Source organism: Pristiophorus japonicus, chromosome 15, assembly GCF_044704955.1.
Source record: "Pristiophorus japonicus isolate sPriJap1 chromosome 15, sPriJap1.hap1, whole genome shotgun sequence".
Taxonomy (NCBI): domain Eukaryota; kingdom Metazoa; phylum Chordata; class Chondrichthyes; family Pristiophoridae; genus Pristiophorus; species Pristiophorus japonicus.
Window position 1 is genome coordinate 59792979 of NC_091991.1, and position 23257 is coordinate 59816235.

Here is a 23257-nt window from a genome sequence, read left to right on the forward strand (position 1 = left end):
GCTTCCCGCAGGGGAAACCTGTCAGTGGCACCGACCGGCGGTGGCGCCGCTCCCGCAGGTCAATTTCCCACTGGGGTCGGTAAGAGGGTTGCTGCCGGTCAGTGTGGGGTTGGCGCGTGCCCGAGGGTTCCTGCCGCTCCCAGCCCAGGGTCAATTTCGGATGGGTCGGCCAACCGCCTGCCCCTGGTCGGTGAGACCTATCCGCTCCATTGTCGCCTCTTAGATGTGGTAATGGAGCTTATGGAGGGGGGCAATTTTGGCCCCATGGGTTGCAAATCCATTGCAATAAATACTGCTGTTTGTTTTGTTCTTTTTGTTTAGTGAAACACAGAACAGAATTCTAATCATAATTATAAATCATAATTCCAAAAGGACAAAGGGTGTTAAAAAAACAAGCCTGAAGGCTTTGTGTCTTAATGCAAGGAGTGTCCGTAACACGGTGGATGAATTAACTGTGCAAATAGATGTTAACGGATATGATGTGATTGGGATTACAGAGACGTGGCTCCAGGATGATCAGGGCTGGGAACTCAACATCCAGGGGTATTAAACATTTAGGAAAAATAGAATAAAAGGAAAAGGAGGTGGGGTAGCATTGCTGGTTAAAGAGGAGATTAATGCAATAGTTAGGAAGGACATTAGCTTGGATGATGTGGAATCTATATGGGTAGAGCTGCAGAACACCAAAGGGCAAAAAACATTAGCGGGAGTTGTGTACAGACCTCCAAACAGTAGTAGTGATGTTGGGGAGGGCATCAAACAGGAAATTAGGGGTGCATACAATAAAGGTGCAGCAGTTATCATGGGTGACTTTAATATGCATATAGATTGGGCTAACCAAACTGGAAGCAATACGATGGAGGAGGATTTCCTGGAGTGCAGAAGGGATGGTTTTCTAGACCAATATGTCGAGAAACCAACTAGGGGGGAGGCCATCTTAGACTGGGTGTTGTGTAATGAGAGAGGATTAATTAGCAATCTCATTGTGCGAGGCCCCTTGGGGAAGAGTGACCATAATATGGTGGAATTCTACATTAGGATGGAGAATGAAACAGTTAATTCAGAGACCATGGTCCAGAACTTAAAGAAGGGTAACTTTGAAGGTATGAGGCGTGAATTGGCTAGGATAGATTGGCGAATGATACTGAAGGGGTTGACTGTGGATGGGCAATGGCAGACATTTAGAGACCGCATGGATGAACGACAACAATTGTACATCCCTGTCTGGCGTAAAAATAAAAAAGGGAAGGTGGCTCAACCGTGGCTATCAAGGGAAATCAAGGATAGTATTAAAGCCAAGGAAGTGGCATACAAATTGGCCAGAAATAGCAGTGAACCTGGGGACTGGGAGAAATTTAGAACTCAGCAGAGGAGGACAAAGGGTTTGATTAGGGCAGGGAAAATAGAGTACGAGAGGAAGCTTGCAGGGAACATTAAGACGGATTGCAAAAGTTTCTATAGATATGTAAAGAGAAAAAGGTTAGTAAAGACAAACGTAGGTCCCTTGCAGTCAGAATCCGGGGAAGTCATAACTGGGAACAAAGAAATGGCAGACCAATTGAACAAGTACTTTGGTTCTGTATTCACTAAGGAGGACACAAACAACCTTCCGGATATAAAAGGGGTCAGATGGTCTAGTAAGAAGGAGGAACTGAGGGAAATCCTTATAAGTTGGGAAATTGTGTTGGGGAAATTGATGGGATTGAAGGCCGATAAATCCTCAGGGCCTGATGGACTGCATCCCAGAGTACTTAAGGAGGTGGCCTTGGAAATAGCGAATGCATTGACAGTCATTTTCCAACATTCCATAGACTCTGGATCAGTTCCTATCGAGTGGAGGGTAGCCAATGTAACCCCACTTTTTAAAAAAGGAGGGAGAGAGAAAACAGGGAATTACAGACCGGTCAGCCTGACATCAGTAGTGGGTAAAATGATGGAATCAATTATTAAGGATGTCATAGCAGCGCATTTGGAAAGAGGTGACATGATAGGTCCAAGTCAGCATGGATTTGTGAAAGGGAAATCATGCTTGACAAATCTTCTGGAATTTTTTGAGGATGTTTCCAGTAGAGTGGACAAGGGAGAACCAGTTGATGTTGTATATTTGGACTTTCAGAAGGCTCTCGACAAGGTCCCACACAAGAGATTAATGTGCAAAGTTAAAGCACATGGGATTGGGGGTAGTGTGCTGACGTGGATTGAGAACTGGTTGTCAGACAGGAAGCAAAGAGTAGGAGTAAATGGGTACTTTTCAGAATGGCAGTCAGTGACTAGTGGGTACCGCAAGGTTCTGTGCTGGGGCCCCAGCTGTTTACATTGTACATTAATGATTTAGACGAGGGGATTAAATATAGTATCTCCAAATTTGCGGATGACACTAAGTTGGGTGGCAGTGTGAGCTGCGAGGAGGATACTATGAGGCTGCAGAGTGACTTGGATAGGTTAGGTGAGTGGGCAAATGCATGGCAGATGAAGTATAATGTGGATAAATGTGAGGTTATCCACTTTGGTGGTAAAAACAGAGAGACAGACTATTATCTGAATGGTGACAGATTCGGAAAAGGGGAGGTGCAATGAGACCTGGGTGTCATGGTACATCAGTCATTGAAGGTTGGCATGCAGGTACAGCAGGCGATTGAGAAAGCAAATGGCATATTGGCTTTCATAGCGAGGGGATTTGAGTACAGTGGTAGGGAGATGTTGCCACAGTTGTACAGGGCCTTGGTGAGGCCACACCTGGAGTATTGTGTACAGTTTTGGTCTCCTAAATTGAGGAAGGACATTCTTGCTATTGAGGGAGTGCAGCGAAGGTTCACCAGACTGATTCCCGGGATGGCGGGACTGACATATCAAGAAAGACTGGAGCAACTGGGCTTGTATTCACTGGAGTTCAGAAGAATGAGAGGAGATCTCATCGAAACGTTTAAAATTCAGACGGGTTTGTCAGGTTAGATGCAGGAAGAATGTTCCCAATGTTGGGGAAGTCCAGAACCAGGGGTCACAGTCTAAGGATAAGGGGTAAGCCATTTAGGACCGAGATGAGGAGAAACTTCTTCACCCAGAGAGTGGTGAACCTATGGATTTCTCTACCACAGAAAGTTGTTGAGGCCAATTCACTAAATATATTCAAAAAGGAGTTAGATGTAGTCCTTACTACTAGGGGGATCAAAGGGTATGGTGAGAAAGCAGGAATGGAGTACTGAAGTTGCATGTTCAGCCATGAACTCATTGAATGGCGGTGCAGGCTCGAGGGACCGAATGGCCTACTCCTGCACCTATTTTCTATGTTTCTATGTTAGAATGTTACCTTTAACCAAAAGACATTGATTATCACTGAAAATAATGAAACTTAACAGTAATTTATGGGCACAAATGGGCAAATCTACTAAATGTTCTTTAACAAGTCTCCCATGACACAGTCTGAGGTTTGAAGCAACAGAATTTTATTGATCTGTTAATATTTTATATTTATTTTATCCTCCCTTTTTTGAGCTATTGACCGGTAACTTGCTTGGAGCTGCTCCTGCTCTGCTGGGTAAACAGCTTCAGTGAAGTTATGGCAGCGGAGTGGAAGAAGCTCAGAGGAATTTCATGCCCATTGTTTTCCTGCCTTCCTGCTCCAAATGTCAGTCAACAGAAAAAGTGAATCGCCCAGTCCTCTGCCAGTGACATTCTGGTCTCGTTCATGGCTATTGAAATAGCTGAGATCAGGAACTCACAGTACAGGTCATTGTGGGAGTGACTCCACATCCTCACCTTCTGTGCTTAATCAATATTTTTTGCATACAGGGTGCTACAATCATGGTAATAGATGCTTTCTTTATAATCTCCTGCTGCAATCTCTCATGCTGCAAATGGAAGTTGGTAAATTTCACAGACATGGTGAAATTCGGAACACAGTTCATTAAAACGACAGAAATATCACCTTTGCAAACCTGCTCATCAGCAAGACAAAGCAGCTTTTTTTTTGGTAGTATTCTTCTGAATGTTTTTTAAATGCAGTGCTACAGGCTGTATCAGCATTGTATTCCTGTCAAATCCATTTGTGTCACGTGAAAAAAGATGTTGCGACAGAAAATCTTAACCATGAAGTGTGGGGGAGGGAAGGATAGCATTACAGTAATCAACAATTAGAAGCTAACATCTTGTGTATTTCTGACAGTATGGGACAGAAACATAGCCTGGAAAAACAGGGAACATTCAGAATGCTTTTTTTAATGGGATACGTTTGTTTCAAGGTGCAAGTAAACCATACGCCTCCTTTAATTTGTAGATATGGCTTAATTTGCTTCTCATTTTCATTATTTAAATCGCATTTTATTTTAAAAAGGAACTTGGGTTCAGAGATTTTCTACTTATGTCAACAGTTGTAGGCGCTTCCATGGCAACCCAGCAGTGTGGGGGAGTCCTGCAACCTAAGCAAGCCTCCAGTCATACTGTCAGCCCTTGATTTAATGAAGGAAAGCAGCTGTGAAGCTGCGATTGGCTCACATGTCACCTCTTAAACACAGACAGTGAGAATTCAAATCTTGCTTTAATGAAGAAACAGACTTCAATGCAGTTTGTTTCCTTTGGATCTCAAGCTATTATCTTAAAGGGATGAGGTCTCTGTTTCTCCAGCTAGATGACGGTTAGAACAGTAAAATTCCTAGTTGTCTTGGCTCTCTATTGCAACAAAATGGTGGAGCACTCCTGCTCCTTCTGACTCACTAAGAACATTTTATAGAAAGAAAGACTGACATTTATAGAGCGCTTTCACGACCACTGGATGTCTCAAAGCACTTTAAGCCAATGGAGTACTTTTGAAGTGCAGTCACTGTTTGTAATGTGAAAAACGCAGCAGCCAGTTTGCGCACTGCAAGCTCCCACAAACAGCAATATGATAATGACCAGTTTTTGTTATGTTGATTGAGGAATAAATATTGGCCAGGACACCGGGGATAACTCCCTGCTCTTCTTCAAAATAGTGCCATGGGATCTTTTACTTGGTTTAACATCTGATCCAAAGGACGGCACCACCGACAGTGCAGCAGTCCCTCAGCACTGCATTGGAGTGTCAGCTTAGATTTATGTGCTCAAGTCGCTTTATATGTTCACAAAGAGATACACATTCTGTGACCGGGCAGTGTTTGGGGCGGAAGTGGGTCGGGAGCGGGGCGGAAGACGGGTGGTGTCATCAGTGCCACACTGACACGTAGCAATATCCCTGCCCTTCAGTTAAAGGGGAGGGCCGCTGCGAGCTCTGCAGCCACTTTAGTGGCGCCCACTGGGCCACCAAGGAGGGTTTCGGTCAGACCAGCGGCCCGGTACCCAAGAGGAGGTGCTGGGCTGCCTGTGGCCACCATTGTCGGGCTGACTTCAGAGTTGGCAGACAATTAAGATTAAATGGCAGCCATGGCGGAGTGCCCTCCCCTTTAAGGGAGGATGCGCCGCCCAGCCACTGGCAGCTTCCCACCGGAAAAAGCTGTCGGGGGCACCGAGTGGCGGCGGCTCCACTCCCGCGGGGCAATTTCCCTCACGGGGCGGAAAGGAGTCGCCGCCGGGTGGTAAGGAACATGTTTCCACCACTCATGGCCCAGGGGTTAATTCTGATGGGTTGGCCCATCCACTTGCCCCCGGTCGGAAAAACCTTACCACCCCATTACCACCTCTTAGAGGCGGTAATGGACCTTAAGGAGGGGGACAATTTTGGCCCCACGGGCTCAAGTCCTTGTCAATGTTGTTCTGTAATCTACCACTAGGAAGTTATATAAGATAATTTTCACTTGCTCCGTTTGGGAAATGTCTGACCTTCACACAGCACTTTTCCTCCCTTCCCCACACTGACAATAAATGCTGAGATTAAGAAATTAGCATGAAATGGAATTGCTGGAGAGAAACTGTGTCCTAATATGGTAAAGTGCATTTGAATTCCAATGCATTATGCCACGGTCCTGCCATGAACTTGTCTATTCTTGTTCTCTGGATTTACTTTATTTCATCTTATTAATTGCAGTACAACGATGGAAAGAAATTTAAGCCAAAGCCAAATTATAACAGCATGGATCTCTCGGAGGTGGAGTGGGAAGACAAAGATGAGATTGTGAGTTGTTTGTTTTTAAAAAAAAATTTTTTTTTTGTTGTGTTCCTAACACAGATGAGGCTGCACACAGGGAGGTTAAAGTAACAGTGACCTCAGTCTTTATTAAGACACTCCAGAGTGAGGAACAGGCCTTAGGGGCCGGCTTATATACAGTGCTCCCAAGGGATGCTGGGATCCCTTGGGACTTCAGTGGATACGCTCCCTGGTGGTGGAACATGGGAGTGCATGCTTTACAGATACACATCATCATTCCCTCCCCCAAAGTCAAAGTGAAAACTATTTACAAGGTGAGGCGGTCGGGAGCCTTTCTTTCCCTGGTGGACCGCCTCGGTACAAATGTCTGTTCTGGTGTGTTGGCTGTGCCTTCGCTGGGCTAGCATGTTGTGGCCCCTGCAGGGCTGCTGGGTGAGCCTGACCTTGCTGGGCTGTTGGGCGTGATGGGTTCGATTTAATGGTCCGGGGTGGTGTCGTTGATCCTTTGGGTTGTGTGTTGTGGGCTCGAAAAAGGTGGTGTCGGCTATGAGTTGTTCAGGGCAGCCTCGTTTGGTCCAGGTGCTTTCTGCAAATTTGTCCATTGTCTAGTTTGACTACAAACACCCTACTCCCTTCTCTAGCTATCACCGTGCCCGCGATCCACTTGGGACCATGTCCATAGTTTAGCACACACACAGGGTAATTCAGATCAATTTCCCATGACACAGTGGCGCGACCATCGTTTACATTTTGTTGCTGCCGCCTGCTCTCTACCTGATCATGCAGGTTGGGGTGAACCAGCGAGAGTCTGGTTTTAAGTGTCCTTTTCATGAGTAGCTCAGCCGGGGGCACCACTGTGAGCGAGTGGGGTCTCGTGCGGTAGTTGAGCAGTACTCGGGACAGGCGAGTTTGGAGTGAGCCTTCTGTGACTCGTTTAAGGCTCTGTTTGATTGTTTGTACTGCCCGCTCTGCCTGCCCATTGGAGGCTGGTTTAAACGGGGCTGAGGTGACATGTTTGATCCCATTGTGGGTCATGAATTCTTTAAATTCGGCACTGGTGAAACATGGCCCGTTGTCACTGACTAGTATGTCAAGCAGGCCGTGGGTGGCAAACATGGCCCTCGGGCTTTCAATGGTGGTGGTGGTGGTGCTTCTCGACATTATTTCACATTCAATCCATTTTGAAAAACATCCACCACCACCAGGAACATTTTACCAAGAAACGGCCCCACATAGTTGACATGGATCCTCGACCATGGTCTGGAGGGCCAGGACCACAAACTTAGTGGTGCCTCTCTGGGCGCGTTGCTCAACTGAGCACACACGCTGCATTGCCGTACACAGGATTCTAAGTCAGAGTCGATACCGGGCCACCACACGTGGGATCTGGCTATCGCCTTCATCATTACTATACCCGGTTGTGTGCTGTGGAGATCCGAGATGAACGTCTCCCTGCCCTTTTTTGATAGCACTACGCAGTTATCCCACAACAGGCAGTCTGCCTGAATGGACAGCTCCTTTCGCCGCTGGAACAGCTTGATTAGCTCTTGCATTTCAACGGGGATGCTGGCCCAGCTCTCATGCAGTACACAGTTTTTTACGAGGGACAGCAGAGGATCTTGGCTGGTCCAAGTCCTAATCTGGGAGGCCGTGACAGGTGATTTATCATTTTCAAACGCTTCCATGACCATCAACAAGTCTGCGGGCTGCGCCACCATCAACAAGTTTGCAGGCTGCGCCATTTCCACCCCTGTGGTGGGCAATGGTAGCCGACTGAGAGCATCCGCACAGTTCTCGCTACCTGGCCTGTGGCGGATGGTATAGCTATACGCTGATAGCGCGAGTGCCCATCTTTGTATGCGGGCTGAGGCATTAGTATTTATCCCCTTGTTTTCAGCGAACAGGGATGTGAGGGGCTTGTGATAGGTTTCCAGCTCAAATTTGAGGCCAAACAGGTACTGATGCATTTTCTTTATCCCGAACACACACGTTAATGCGTCTTTCTCAATCATGCTGTAGGCCCTCTCGGCCTTAGACAAGCTCCTGGAGGCATAGGCGACAGGTTGCAACTTCACCGCAACATTAGCTTGTTGTAATACGGACCCGACTCCGTACGACGATGCATCACATGCTAGCACAAGTCTTTTACAGGGGTTATACAATACAAGCAGCTTGTTGGAGCATAAAATGTTTCTGGCTTTCTCAAAAGCAATTACTTGTTTTTTTCCCCAGACCCAGTTCTCACCTTTACGGAATAACACATGTAGAGGCTCGAAGAGGGTGCTTAATCCCGGTAGGAAGTTACCAAAATAGTTGAGGAATCCCAGGAACGACCGCAGCTCCGTGACATTCTGAAGCCTGGGCGTGTTCCTGATAGCCTCTGTATTGGCATCTGTGGGTCGAATGCCGTGCGCCGCGATCTTTCTCTCCCAAAACTCCACTTCTGTTGCCATGAAGACGCATTTCGACCTCTACAGCCGCAGCCCTATGTGATCCAGTCCCTGGAGGACCTACTCCAGGTTTTGTAGGTGCTCGACCGTGTCCTGACCCGTGACCAATATGTCGTCCTGAAAAACCACCATGCATGGTACTGACTTGAGTAGGCTCTCCATGTTTCTCTGGAAGATCGCTGCAACCGACCGAATTCCAAACGGGCATCTGTTGTAGATGAACAGTCCCTTGTGCGTGTTGATGCAGGTGAGGCCCTTCGAAGACTCCTCCAGCTCCTGTGTCATGTAGGCCGAAGTCAGGTCGAGCTTGGTGAACGTCTTGCCTCCTGCCAGCGTCGCAAATAAGTCGTCTGCCTTAGGTAGCGGGTATTGGTCCTGTAGCGAGAAACAATTAATAGTTACTTTATAATCGCCGCAAATCCTGACCGTGCCATCACTTTTGAGCACTGGAACAATCAGGCTGACCCACTTGCTGAATTCCACTGCGAAGATGATGCCCTCGCATTGCAGCCTGTCCAGCTCGATTTCCACTCTCTCCCTCATCATGTGAGGTACCGCTCGCGCCTTGTGGTGAATGGGTTGTGCCTCTGGGACCAAGTGGATCCGCACCTTCGCCCCGGAAAAGTTTCCAATGCCTGGCTCAAAAAGGAAAGGAAATGTGTTAAGGACCTGGTACATGAGGTCTCATCAACATGTGATAGCGTCGGATGTCATCCCAGTTCCAGCGGATTTTGCCAAGCCAGCTCCTTCCAAGCAGTGTGGGGCCATCGCGCAGGACAACCCAGAGTGGCAGTTCGTGCACCGTGCCCTCGTAGGTGACCTTGACCATGGCGCTGCCCAAGACAGTGATGAGCTCTTTGGTGTACGTTCTCAGTTTCTTGTGGATGGGGCTCAGGGCTGGTCTGACTGCCTTGTTGCACCACAGTCTCTCAAACATAATTTTACTCATGATGGATTGGATAGCGCCAGTGTCCAGTTCCATGGTTACGGGTAAGCCATTCAATTTTCCATTTAGCATTACAGGTGGGCATTTCGTCGAAAATGTGTGCTTCAACATCTTCCTCCTCTTTCTGAGGCTCGAAATTGCTTTGATCCACCATGGACCGATCTTCCTCTGCCACGTGGTATTTAGCAGGTTTTGCAGAGCCTGCAGCTCGTCTGCAAGCTCATTGGAGGTACCCCATTGTTCCACAGCTCTTGCAAACATATCCTTTGAAGCAGCATGAATAGGCTGAATGGAAGCCTCCACAACGCCAACAAGGTGTGAATTGCTTTGCATTCATCCTTTGTTGCGGACACTGAGTCATCTGGGTCACCTGAGGCCTGCTGGTTGTTGCAGACTCGTGGTTTCTGCCCTGTACATTTCTGCTCGCAAACACAGTTCCAGTTAATTTATGAACATTGCTAGCACTTGTGTGCTGAGAGATTTATTTGTTGTTATCACTGGTGGACATAAATGCCTGTGCTATCACAATGGCCTTACTGAGGGTCGGTGACTCTACAGTCAAAAGTTTTCGTAGGATGGTCTCGTGGCCAGTGCTCAGTACAAAAAAGTCTCTGAGCATTTGCTCCAGGTAGCCATCAAACTCACATTGTCCTGCAAGTCGCCTTAGCTCAGCACGTGTAGAACCGATACCTCGCCATCAGCACGTGCTCCCTCGTGTTAAGATGCTCCCGAACCAGTGTACACAGCTCCTCATATGACTTATCTGTGTGTACCTGAGCCAGAAGTTTCTTCATGAGGCTGTAGGTCGGTGCCCCGCAGACCGTGAGGAGGACCGCTCTCCTTTTTGCAGCGCTTCCTTCTCCGTCTAGCTCGTTGGCTACAAAGTACTGGTCTCGCCATTCGACATAGGCTTCCCAATCCTCACCCTCCGAGAACTTCTCCAGGATGCCCACAGTTTGCTGCATCTTTGCATTGGATTTGTATACTCGTCGTCAGTTATTGTGTTCCTAACACAGATGTGACTGCACACAAGGAGGTTAAAGTAACAGTGACCTCAGTCTTTATTAAGACACTCCAGAGTGAGGAACAGGCCTTAGGGGCCGGCTTATATACAGTGTTTCCAAGGGATGCTGGGATCCTTGGGACTTCAGGGGATGTGCTCCCTGGTGGCGGAACATGAGAGTGCATGCTTTACAGATATACAACAGTTTTTTCTACAACCTCCATAATATCGCCCATCTCTGCCCTGCCTTCAGCTTATCTGCTGATGAAACCCTCATCCATGCTTTTGTTACCTCCAAACTTGATTATTTCAATGCTCTCCTGTACTGCCTCCCATATTCCGCCCTCCATACACTTGAACTCATCCAAAACTCTGCTGCCTGTATTCTGATCCACACCATGTCCTATAAGAACATAGGAACAGGAGTAGGCCATCTAGCCCCTCGATCCTGCTCCGCTATTCAACAAGATCATAGCTGATCTGGCTGTGGACTCAGCTCCACTTACCCGCCCGCTCCCCATAACCCTTAATTCCCTTAGTGGTTAAAAATCTATCTATCTGTGATTTGAATACATTCAATGAGCTAGCCTCAACTGCTTCCTTGGGCAGAGAATTCCACAGATTCACAACCCTCTGGGAGAGGAAATTCCTTCTCAACTCGGTTTTAAATTGGCTCCCCCGTATTTTGAGGCTGTGCCCCCTAGTTCTAGTCTCCCCGACCAGTGGAAACAACCTCTTTGCCTCTATCTTGTCTATCCCTTTCATTATTTTGAATGTTTCTATAAGATCATCCCTCATCCTTCTGAACTCCAATGAGTAAAGACCCAGTCTACTTAATCTATCATCATAAGGTAACCCCTTCATCTCCGGAATCAGCTTAGTGAATCGTCTCTGTAACCCCTCCAAAGCTAGTATCTCCTTCCTTAAGTAAGGTGACCAAAACTGCACGCAGTACTCCAAGTGCGGCCTCAACAATACCCTGTACAGTTGCAGCAGGACCTCCCTGCTTTTGTGCTCCATCCCTCTCGCAATGAAGGCCAACATTCCATTCGCCTTCCTGATTACCTGCTGCACCTGCAAACTAACTTTTTGGGATTCATGCACAAGGACCCCCAGGTCCCTCTGCACCGCAGCATGTTGTAATTTCTCCCCATTCAAATAATATTCCCTATTACTGTTTTTTTTTCCCAAGGTGGATGACCTCACATTTTCTGACATTGTATTCCATCTGCCAAACCTTAGCCCATTCGCTTAACCTATATAAATCTCTTTGCAGCCTCTCTGTGTCCTCTACACAACCCACTTTCCCACTAATCTTTGTGTCATCTGCAAATTTTGTTGCACTACACTCTGTCCCCTCTTCCAGCACCCGTATGCTTACTGACCTACAGCACAAAGACCTCAAATTTAAAATTGTCATCCCATGTTCAAATGTCTCAATGGCCTCGCCCTTCCCAATCTCTGTCACCTCCTCTAGCCCTACAATTCCTCCAAGGTCTCTGCATTCCTCCAACTTGGGACTCTTGTGCATCCCCCAATCTCTTTGTCCCACCATTGGCAGCCGTGCCTTCAGTCATCTAGACCCAATTTCTGGAATTTGCTCCCTAAACCTCTCCATCTCTCCACTTCTCTCTCCTCCTTTAAGATCCTCCTTAAGATTTATCTCTTTGACCAATCAAACAGTCATCTGCCATAATATCTCTTTCTTTAGCTCTGTCAATTTTTGTCTCATTACGTTCCTGTGAAGCGCCTTGGGATGTTTAAAGGTGCTATACAAATGCAAGTTGTTGCTCTTGTTTTAAGTAACTTTTTTCATTGAGTTCTTATAGGAGAAAAACAGGCTGCCAATGATTATATTTAAACCTCCACCCCCCCCCCCCCTACCCCCATTAGCATAAACATCTCACTGGATTTTCATTACCATCACCTTTTCAAGACACTGCTATTGTGCATCCCACTCAGTTCCTTGGCTCCTGTTCTAAACTTCTTAACCTATAAGTATCATTGCACAGGGAGGATGATGTCATTTAGATCTCATTGATAAGCTGTTCTGGCATCGTATATTCAAAGCAACTGAGCAGACAATATTTGACCTTTTGAAGCTATAATTCTCTTAAATTTTACAAAATGAAAGAACATTAAAATAAAACTGTGTTCACTGGCTTAATACACAATGTGCAGTAACATGGTGAGTCATACAGTGGCAATGCGCAGATTCTCTTCTGCAGTTTCTCCTTGCTGGCTGAAATGCTAATATCTGTGAGAGATGCTAAACAAAGGGCATGTACTTTCCCCAAAATAAAGTGTGAGGTAATCAGCACAGTCACTGTGCAACTATTGGTGGCTGGTTCAGAGCTGGTTCATTAGGTATTAACATTGAGAAGGGTTGAAATTCCACACGTGTGCCATAAATGTTTACCAGTCAGAGAGGAGCCTAATACTAAGTTCTTTGGCATGGCACCTGTTTTGCGCTCATTTGCGCAAGCCCTAGGTTTTTCAATGCAACAGTGCTGGGAACTCAGGAGACTGTGCTGTTCCAAGGTGAAAACCTCATTAATGCATTCATTTGAGAAATTGTTGGAGGTGTGTGCTTGCTGTTCTGGAAATTTCAGTGCATTGTCCCATTGAAGGGAGGCACTGTTGCACTGTTAAAAGTTGGAACATAGGAACAGGAGTAAGCTTCTTCCACCATTCAATTAGATCATGGCTGATCTGCCTTGCCTTGTTTGTTGACCATACTGTCTCTTACCTTGTTTGTTGACCATGGTTACTTAACTGCACAAGTGGAGCCTTTGCTTTTTAGGGGTATGTAATGGTTTTGTATTATACAGAAAACTTATTTGAAAACATCCCACTGTTTGTCTGTAGGTTTACCCATTACCAGCTCAGCTCTGCCAATTTATTTCTCATCACTTAGAAGTTATCCAGACTGATTTTAAACTTTGGTTTGTGACTCATGCTTCTCCCTTTTAAACCTAATATCAAATTCAATCATATTATGGTCACTATTCGTCATATGTTCTCTTACAGTCAGATTGTTAATTAATTCTAGTTTGTTACATCACTAAATCGAATATAGCCTTATCTGTGTTGGTTCTAAAATGTATTATTCCAGAAAACTGACCTATATACATCTAGAAATTTATTGCCTGAGCTATTCTGCTTTTCCCAGTCTATGTGAAAATGAAAATCTTTCATTATAACTGCGTTGTTTCAGCTATATGCTTCCCGATCAGATCAGATCTACCCATAATATTTCCACTGCATGTTCATCTTTACTGAACTCCTTTCTTTCCATTGCTGTAATTGTGTCTTTTATCAATTTTGCTACTCCTCCTCCTTTCCCAATTTCCCTGCCCTTTTTAAAGATCTTGGATCTTGGAATATTTAGCTCCCAATCATGCCTAACTTGTAGCCATGGTCTCAGGAATGGCTATAATATATCCTTTAAACTCAATTTGTGCTTCTAACTCACTTGTTTTATTTTTTATGCTACATGCATTCATGTGCCTAACTCTTATTTGGGTCTCCACTCTGCCCATTTGCTTTGATGGTTATTACAGATAACATAAATTTGATTATAGGGGTGGGATTTATCGCTCTCCAGAGTGGTGAGCTGTAGCAGGGTGACCATTTGGCGCCCAAAGCTCACTGGTGGCATTTAAATGAAGCCGGAACCTGAATATAGTTTGGGCCCCCTGATGTTGTCGTTGGTGACAGTTGCTCCAGAAACTTTGCGCTCGTTTCTGGCAGACAATGTATTCCTTCCCCCTCACCCCACCTCTGACAAGCAGGAGCTTAATTCATGTATTTAAATTAGCCCAAAGGGATGGCTTTAGGACATGAATTAAATTTTGTGACCTGTATGCTTCTTCTTTCCACCCACAAATCACATGCAGTAGCACAAGTCAGATGGCAGTTCCAAACAGCCACCATTGAAAGGGGATACTGTTTGAAAGTGCTTTGTCCTTTCACCAAAGGACTTTCTGATTATTGTACACTTTCTGTGTGTGAAGGCAATTTGCAGGAGGATTTTATTGCAGTTTTGTAGCAAGTACCTAGCTCCTTGGGCAATGAAGGTTATTTTCAGATCTTTCTGGAGTCAGGGACATCAGTAATGTTAGTCACTGTGCAGTCCGTGTAAGTACCAAATGGATGATTGATGCCTTATGTGCGAAAGCAAATACCTTCATTACTTTCCCCATGAACCTTTGGAAACAGCATTATAGTGCTCTGGTGTTTGCAGAGATTGCAGTATTCCTCCAAGTCTCGGGTGTCGTACACTATCACTCTTTTCTGTACCCTTCATGAATCACAAGAGATTCCAGACACTGTAAAGCCACTTTGCTTAGAGCGCTGCCTCCACACTGAGGCAATGCTGTTTAAAACCACACAAGCCGCTCACAGAAGCAAGTTTTATACTTTGACAGGTTTCAGGAATGCATAAAGCTGGCTTTGTGTTACACTCTGGAAGTAACTTAAACTTGACAGCTATTGTTTTTTTTCACATGTAGCTCAGAACAGCTATGGTGAACGGTGAGACCGGGACAATGTCAATGAATGTTAAAGTACCAGTCGATGAAGGGGTAAGAAATACATTTATATTTATCATGCTCTATTATTTGTGTTATAGTCAATCCAATATCCTTTTCACCTTTTGAAAACTACATTTAGCATCCTTCCACTGACCAAATACTGTTTAATGGGTGCTTTACTTTATCCATTCCTGTCAAACTACCCTGTCAATCCACAATTCCATGCAAGGATATTTCAGATCTTAGACAAGTTGAGGGTCAATTCCTCCTCTCCCAACCTGTGGGAAAGTAAGTCTTTTTTGCTGACCACAGCAGATTTGAGATCAAGAGATCATCTTATGAGGAAATCGCGGTACAAACCTATGATTAACTGCTCAGTGGTATCATATACTGAAGACCCGGGCCTGGATATTCAGTCCCCCGTCTGCCTGAAAATTAGTGCAAAGGTGGCAAGTTTAGGCAGAAACGGACTCCGGTTGGCACTGAGTATGGAAACTGTGGGAATGAGAGTGAGTGGTTCACTATGTCCAAATTAGAAGCACAAGCAACACGGCAACATGGAGTGTTACAAATGAACAACAGTCAAGGTGCTACCAGTGAGTCCTTCAGTGAAGTGGGCTGCACACTAACCTTTTCCATCTTGGTCAAGCCAGCAAACTTTTTCTCTGCATTGTATTGCTGATCATGCGGTTCTGGAGGTGGCACCCACCGCTTCAGCTACTTCCCTCCACTGTGCTCTCAGCATGGCACTAGATGGTCTCTTTCCCTCTGTGCCAAACAATCCTGTCTGTCTTTCCTTAATCACTTCCAACAAGAGTGGTGAACCTGTGGAATTCTCCATCACAGGAAGTTGTTGAGGCCAATTCACTAAATATATTCAAAAAGGAGTTAGATGTAGTCCTTACTACTAGGGGGATCAAGGGGTATGGCGAGAAAGCAGGAATGGGGTACTGAAGTTGCATGTTCAGCCATGAACTCATTGAATGGCGGTGCAGGCTCGAAGGGCAGAATGGCCTACTCCTGCACCTATTTTCTATGTTTCTATGTTTCTATAGCTCTATCTCAACATCAGAAAAATTGGACTCTGTTCTTCCTGCAGGCCTCCTTGCAGTTCTTCTTCTCTCCTGAATTTTACGCACTTCTCCTTTAAACTGCTATAGGATAGCAACACATCAGTTAATGCCCCAAATAGTGTTAAATTTCATTAGTAATAATTAGCAGATGCAGCAAGCCATGCAAGCATGAATTCAAGTTTAGTATCATCTAAAATGTGGTTTAATCAAGATTTAGAGGATCTCCGCAAGATCCTGCAAATCCACTGGGAGGATAGACACACCAACATCAGTGTTCTCGATCAGGCCAACATCCCCAGCATCAAAGCACTGACCACGCTCGACCAGCTCCGTTGGGCGGGCCACATTGTTCACATGCCCAACACGAGACTCTCTAAGCAAGCGCTCTACTCGGAACTCCTACATAGCAAGCGAGCCCCAGGTAGACAGAGGAAACGTTTCAAGGACATCTTCAAAGCCGCCTTGATAAAGTGCAACATCCCCACTGGCACTTGGGAATCTATGGCCCAAGACCGCCCAAAATGAAGGAAGAGCATCCGAAAGGGTGCTGCGCACCTCGAGTCTCGTCGACGAGAGCATGCAGAAATCAAGCGCAGACAGCGGAAGGAGCATGCAGCAAACCAGGCTCCCCACCCACCCTTTCCTTCAACCACTGTCTGCCCCACCTGTGACCCAGACTGTACTTCCCTCATTGGACTGTACAGCCACGTGAGAACTCACTTTTAGATTGGAAGCAAGTCTTCCTCGATTCCAAGAGACTGCCTATGATGATGATGAAAGAGTCAAAATCAATTTATTATCCTTTTTCTTATCCCACAGTTTGTTCGTATCACTGGCAATCAAACCTTTAACATACTCCATCTTTTTTTTGAGTACCTGTATAAGTATCCTCCTTTTCCTCTGATCTTTTCTGATCCCCCTGGAACACATACAATTAATGGTGAGCAGGTAAGTTTAGTGTCTTGCTCTCAGATCTCTACCAATATTTCGCTGTAACTGCCAAGTTTGTGAGAGTGGCGCAGATTATTCATTTAGTGTCCCGTCCTGCCGTCTTCATGATATAGCAGCTATGATTGTGAACTGAGAATGGGAAAAACTGCACAAACACAGCGGCTATCACTTTATGTGGTACCAGAGAGCTGTTTCACTATTCTACCTTTTAGTAGTTTACGCTTATAAACAGGAATTATTGACCACCATCACAGTGCTTGCAGTAATGAAGAGCTTTCTAATATTTCCAGGCATCCAAAGTTTTTTTCCTTTTTTAAGGATATGCTGATGGTATCATGTTTATGTATGTACCCTCTCTGTGCTTTTTATTAGTGGAGCTGCATGACCTAACAGGAAGCAATTGCTGGAAATTGATTATCAGTGGAGACTAAGACAACAGGCAACTAGGACACAGTATCCTCTAACATTTTTGACAATGTATGGAGTATGAAGTATCTGTTACCAAATTGTAACAGAATCAGCTGATGTTTTTGACCTATTTTTTGGTTGGTAGAAGTTACTTAGACATGCAATGCAGATACATGAGACTGGATCATCACATTAAATTACCTGTTTATACAGATCTGTTCGGGGTACTCTCCTGTCATCAATCTGACACTGTCATAGAATGAGGCAGTCAAGTGCAATTATAAATTGCAAGAGTCAAATCCAGCATCAGAGCAGTGTCAGTGAAAAAAGACAAGATTGTGGGCCTGGGACTGCAATGGTTTGACTGTTGAGCCATTATCCACGGTTGCTTTGCAGTTTATGACACTATACCAGCATATGCTGAACAAAAAGTAATTTTTTTTGGTCAGCTGTGTATCTGACATGTGTGGCAACACAATGCCATGTTTGAGTCCTTAACCCAAGCTACTGAGAAATCTACCCCTACAGAAGTTCTGTTTACCTGATCCAGTGTGTACACTCTCTCCCATAGGTACAGCCCCCCTTTTACCTAATCTAGGTTAGCAGTGTATTCAGAGATACTGCTGGAATTTGCAACTCACCAGTACATTGCCCATCCTGGTTGACCTGAGGTCATTAAGAATCAACTACAGAGTGTGGGATAGAAACATAGAAGCATAGAAATTAGGTGCAGGAGCAGGCCATTCGTCCTTTCGAGCCTGCACCGCCATTCAATAAGATCATGGCTGATCATTCAACCTCAGTACCCCTTTCCTGCTTTCTCTCCATACCCCTTGATCCTTTTGGCCGTAAGGGCCATATCTAACTCCCTTTTGAATATATCTAATGAACTGGCCTCAACAACTTTCTGCGGTAGAGAATTCCACAGGTTAACCACTCTCTGAGTGAAGACGTTTCTCCTCATCTCACCTTACCCCTTATTCTTAGACCCCTGGTTCTGGAACACCCCAGCAACAGGAATATTCTTTCTGCCTCTAACCTGTCCAATCCCGTCAGAATTTTATATGTTTCCATGAGATTCCCTCTCATTCTTCTAAACTCCAGTGGATACAAGCCCAGTTGATTCAGTCTCTCCTCATATGTCAGTCCTGCCTTCCCGGGAATCAATCTGGTGAACCTTCGCTGTACTCCCTCAATAGCAAGAAAGTCCTTCCTCAGATTAGGGGACCAGAATTGAATTCAATATTCCAGGGTGTGGCCTCACCAAGGCTCTGAACAATTGTAGTAAGACCTCCCTGATCCTATACTCAAATCCTCTAACTATGAAGGCCATTCAGATAATATTTTGTCTTCCTGTTATTTGCCACCGAAGTGGATAACCTCACATTTATCCACATTATACTGCAACTGCCATGCATTTGCCCACTCACCTAACCTGTCCAAGTCACCCTGCAGTCTCTTAGCATCCTCCTCACAGCTCACACCGCTACCGAGCTTAGTGTTAAACTTGGAGATATTACATTCAATTCCTTCATCTAAATCATTGATGTATATTGTAAATAGCTGGAGTCCCAGCACTGAACCCTGCGGCACCCCACTGATCACTGCCTACCATTCTGAAAAGGACCCGTTTATTCCGACTCTCTGCATCCTGTCTACCAACCAGTTCTCTATCCACATCAATACATTACCCCTAAAACCATGTGCTTTAATTTTGCACACTAATCTCTTGTGTGGGACCTTGTCAAAAGCCTTTTGAAAGTCTAAATGCACCACATCCACTGGTTCTCCCTTGTCCACTCTACTAGTTACATCCTCAAAAAATTCTAGAAGATTTGTCAAGCATGATTTCCCTTTCATAAATCCATGCTGACTTGGACCGATCCTGTCACTGCTTTCCAAATGCACTGCTATTTCATCTTTAATAATTGATTCCAACATTTTCCCCACCACCGATGTCAGGCTAACCAGTCTATAATTCCCCGTTTTCTCTCTCCCTCCTTTTTAAAAAAGTGGTGTTACATTAGCTACCCTCCAGTCCATAGGAACTGATCCAGAGTCAATAGACTGTTGGAAAATGATCACCAATGCATCCACTATTTCTAGGGCCACTTCCTCAAGTACTCTGGGATGCAGCCTATCAGGCCCTGGGGATTTATCGGCCTTCAATTCCATCAATTTCCCTAACACAATTTCCTGACTAATAAGGATTTCCTTCAGTTCCTCCTTTTCGCTACACCCTCGAACCCCTAGTATTTACGGAAGGTTATTTGTGTCTTCCTGAGTGAAGACAGATCCAAAGTATTTGTTCAATTGGTCTGCCATTTCTTTGTTTCCCTTTATAAATTCACCTGATTCTGTCTGCAAAGAACCTATGTTGGTCTTCACTAATCTTTTTCTCTTCACATATCTATAGAAGCTTTTGCAGTCAGTTTTTATGTTCCCTGCAAGCTTCCTCTCATACTTTATTTTCCCCCTCCTAATTAGACCCTTTGTCCTCCTCTGCTGAATTCTAAATGTCTCCCAGGTTTGCCTCTTTTTCTTGCCAATTTATATGCCTCTTCCTTAGATTTAACACTATCCCTAATTTCACTTGTTAGCCACGGTTGAGCTACCTTTCCCTTTTTATTTTTACTCCAGACATGGATGTACAATTGTTGAAGTTCATCCATGTAATCTATAAATGTCTGCCATTGCCTATCCAATGTCAACCCTTTAAGTATCATTTGCCAGTCTAACCTAGCCAATTCACGTCTCATACCATCGAAGTTACCTTTCCTTAAGTTCAGAACCCTAGTCTCTGAATTAACACTGTCACTCTCCACCTTAATAAAGAATTCTACCATATTATGGTCACTCTTCCCCGGTGGCTTCGCACAACAAGATTGCTAATTGGAGTCATGTGTAGATCAGTTCAGGTAGGGATGGCTAGTTCTCTTCCCTGAAGGACATTGGTGAACCAGGTGGGTTTCCACAACAATCCAGCACCTTTCACTGTAATTTTCTTGTGCTGGCTTACAAATTAGCAGATTGATTGAATTCGGTTTCACAATTTTTCGTGGTGGGATTGAACTCACAACCTCTCGATTGCTAATCCAGTGCCATAACCACTGTACCCATTGCTGACTACCATACCCATTGTTCCCATAACAGGTTAAAGTAGTTCCAGAGTTCCATTGCCTGGAATAATGGGCCGAAAATTGCAGCCTCTCCGGGTGCATATGATGTCTCACGTACCCAAAGAGGCCTCGCAAAAGCTGTTTCTCGGTGCGTGCATCCCCACAGGAATCACATTTGCCCAACTCTTACCCAGCAAATGTCCTTCAAACTCTTACGCCTGGTAAAAGCAGGTGTTTTTACCAGCGTGAGTTTTAAAACATAGAAAAATTAAATTTAATCAATATTAAAAATCTTATCCATTAAGTTAACCCTCTTAAAACACATTAAAAAAATGTTTTAAAAAGATTGTTTTTTCCAAAACATTCAATTTCAATTAATTTTAAATATGTGAGGTGTTTTTTAAATTTTTTTGTGTTGTGTTTCTTGTTTTTGGGGGGGGTATTCTCATTGATAGTAATGGGAGCTTATACAAACGAAGTTCCCATTATTATCAATGAGAATACGAGACGTTCATTGGTGATCCTAGGATACAATTACGTACCTTGAAGACATGTTCCCGTATGCTGGACTGCGAAACTAGGTCTCCGACTGCAATCCTACATTCCTCTGGGACCACCGAAATTTTAAAAATTCTGGTCAGAGGCGTTCGCCCAAAGGAAGCCTCCGACCGCAATTTTCCCCCCATTACCTTGGTGTTGCTTCATCCCCAAAGAGACACTATTTACCTCAATCTCAAGGAGGATTGTCACTAGTTAGTCAACAGAATATGTGCTAGTCGTGGTCTAGCATTGGCACTACTTATTTTAACAGAGTGTGTGATGTTGTCGCTTTAACTGCATAATTCACTGATTTTCTACGTTACCTAGACAAGGATGAGAGGAGCACTAGGTCGCCACACCAGTCAGGATATCTGCAAATTCTGAATATGCTGTTATACACAGCTTCCTGTATTTAGTTGCATATATAATGTGAATGTGTAGCTTTAGTTCTCTGCCATAATATTTAATTAATACTGATTTAATTTTATTTTCCCTTTTTGCACTTGCAGAAACGTGTCTTGTTTCTAACCAATGATTATTTCTACACACACATCGATGACACGCCTTTCAGGTGACATTCTACTTCCACCTTTGTGCTTCTGTTAATTTCTGAAAAAAAAGGTACCTCATAAAAATAGAGGACATACAGCAGGTGATCTGTAGAAAAACAATATGTATCCAACTGGGTGAACCAATCTAATGCAAAGAACAAGCAAGGAAATTACTCACATTGGGCCCAAATTTGGCCCTCTGTTTTTTTCGGCGCACCTCCGAGCCCCCCGCCGACATTTTACATCAGAAACAGCGGCAAAAAAAATCTGTGCGATCATGGCCGATTTGCGGGCTATCTGTGGAGCTGGCGTGGTGCAGAAGAAAGAGAGGTTGGCGGAGCTATGTCCCGGCGCTGAAAACAGTGCCGGGACCTCTGCACATGCGCGCTAGAGTCTGCGCACATGTGCAGTAGCTTCTGGCAGGCCATTTCTGCAAACACGCGCTGCAGGTTCTGTGGGAGGGGCCGAAGCACGCAGTCTCTAGCCCTGGCCGAATGGGCTCCCTCATCGGCAGCCCACTGCGTTCCCTAAGGTAGGAGTTCTATATTTTATTTGTTATTTACTGATTAATTTTGGTGCTTTAGGTGCAGGGTTCCTTCTATTTTTTTATTTGTTATTTATTGATTGCTTATTACTTTGGTCTTGGTGCTTTAGGGGCAGGGTTCCTTCTATTTTTTTATTTGTTATTTATTGATTGCTTATTACTTTGGTCTTGGTGCTTTAGGGGCAGGGTTCCTTCTATTTTATTTGTTAATTAATTGCTTATTACTTTTTGTGCTTTGTTTGGTGCTTGGTGGTGCTTTAAATGTAGTTACTTGCGCCGAGTCCTTAACTGTAAGTAAGGTCTTTCTGTGTGGAAAAAAGTGGACACATACGCTTAGTTTAGTACAACTTTTTTCTGACTAAATTGACATAAATGGTGTAAGTGGCAGGGAACGCCCCCTTTTGAAAAAAACTGACCAAACAAAAAACTTAACTAACTCACTTACACTGGGTCAAATTAAATGGCCATATTTGTAACTCAAAAGATACACTAAAAAGAACGGTGCAACTCATAGGGAAATTTGGGCCCAATGTGTTTGTCATTTAATAATTATCCTATCCGGGGACCCTAATCTATTTTCAGTTTATAAATAAAGCTATAATTTTTTAGCTTGAACTGGCTTAAAAAAGAATGAAAATAATGTGAGCTCATCACTGATTAAGGTAGCACTGAGGTACAGTTTTATGAAGACATAGGGCTGTCTTTCCCTCTCCAGCACTGCTTCAACCCTACCATAACCCTGACCTGTTAAACTGGCATGTAGGAATTATTCCTAGCAGGAGTTTCATCATTAAGAGGGGGCCCACCGCTGCCATAGAGGGATATCCTCGCAGTGCAGCAATGAGAGCACCTGAAAAGGTGAAAAGCCAGATTACTGGCGCAGAACAGCCCCAAAGATGTCAAACCAAATGTTTATTGATGGCCTCAGCCTAAATCAAGACTTTCAACAGGGTAGGAGATTGGGCCGAAATGGAGATAGAGGAGGCCTCTGTTATACTCTCTCCCTCCCTTTAAAATAATTCAAGGCCATTACCATCTTTCACTGGGCAGCCTTGGGATTTGGCAATTGGAGGGCTGGAAGG

At 44.7% G+C, this 23257-nt stretch overlaps 1 protein-coding gene across 1 annotated transcript in view; it reads left to right on the forward strand.

The window, feature by feature from the left end:
- LOC139281546 (voltage-dependent calcium channel subunit alpha-2/delta-4-like) overlaps positions 1–23257 on the forward strand; it is a 745953-nt gene that overhangs the window by 300709 nt on the left and 421987 nt on the right. Inside the window, exons 23-25 of the mRNA XM_070901711.1 lie at positions 5996–6082; positions 14969–15040; positions 21590–21651. Coding sequence (XP_070757812.1) covers positions 5996–6082; positions 14969–15040; positions 21590–21651 — 221 coding nt within the window. The remainder of the gene's footprint in view (positions 1–5995; positions 6083–14968; positions 15041–21589; positions 21652–23257) is intronic.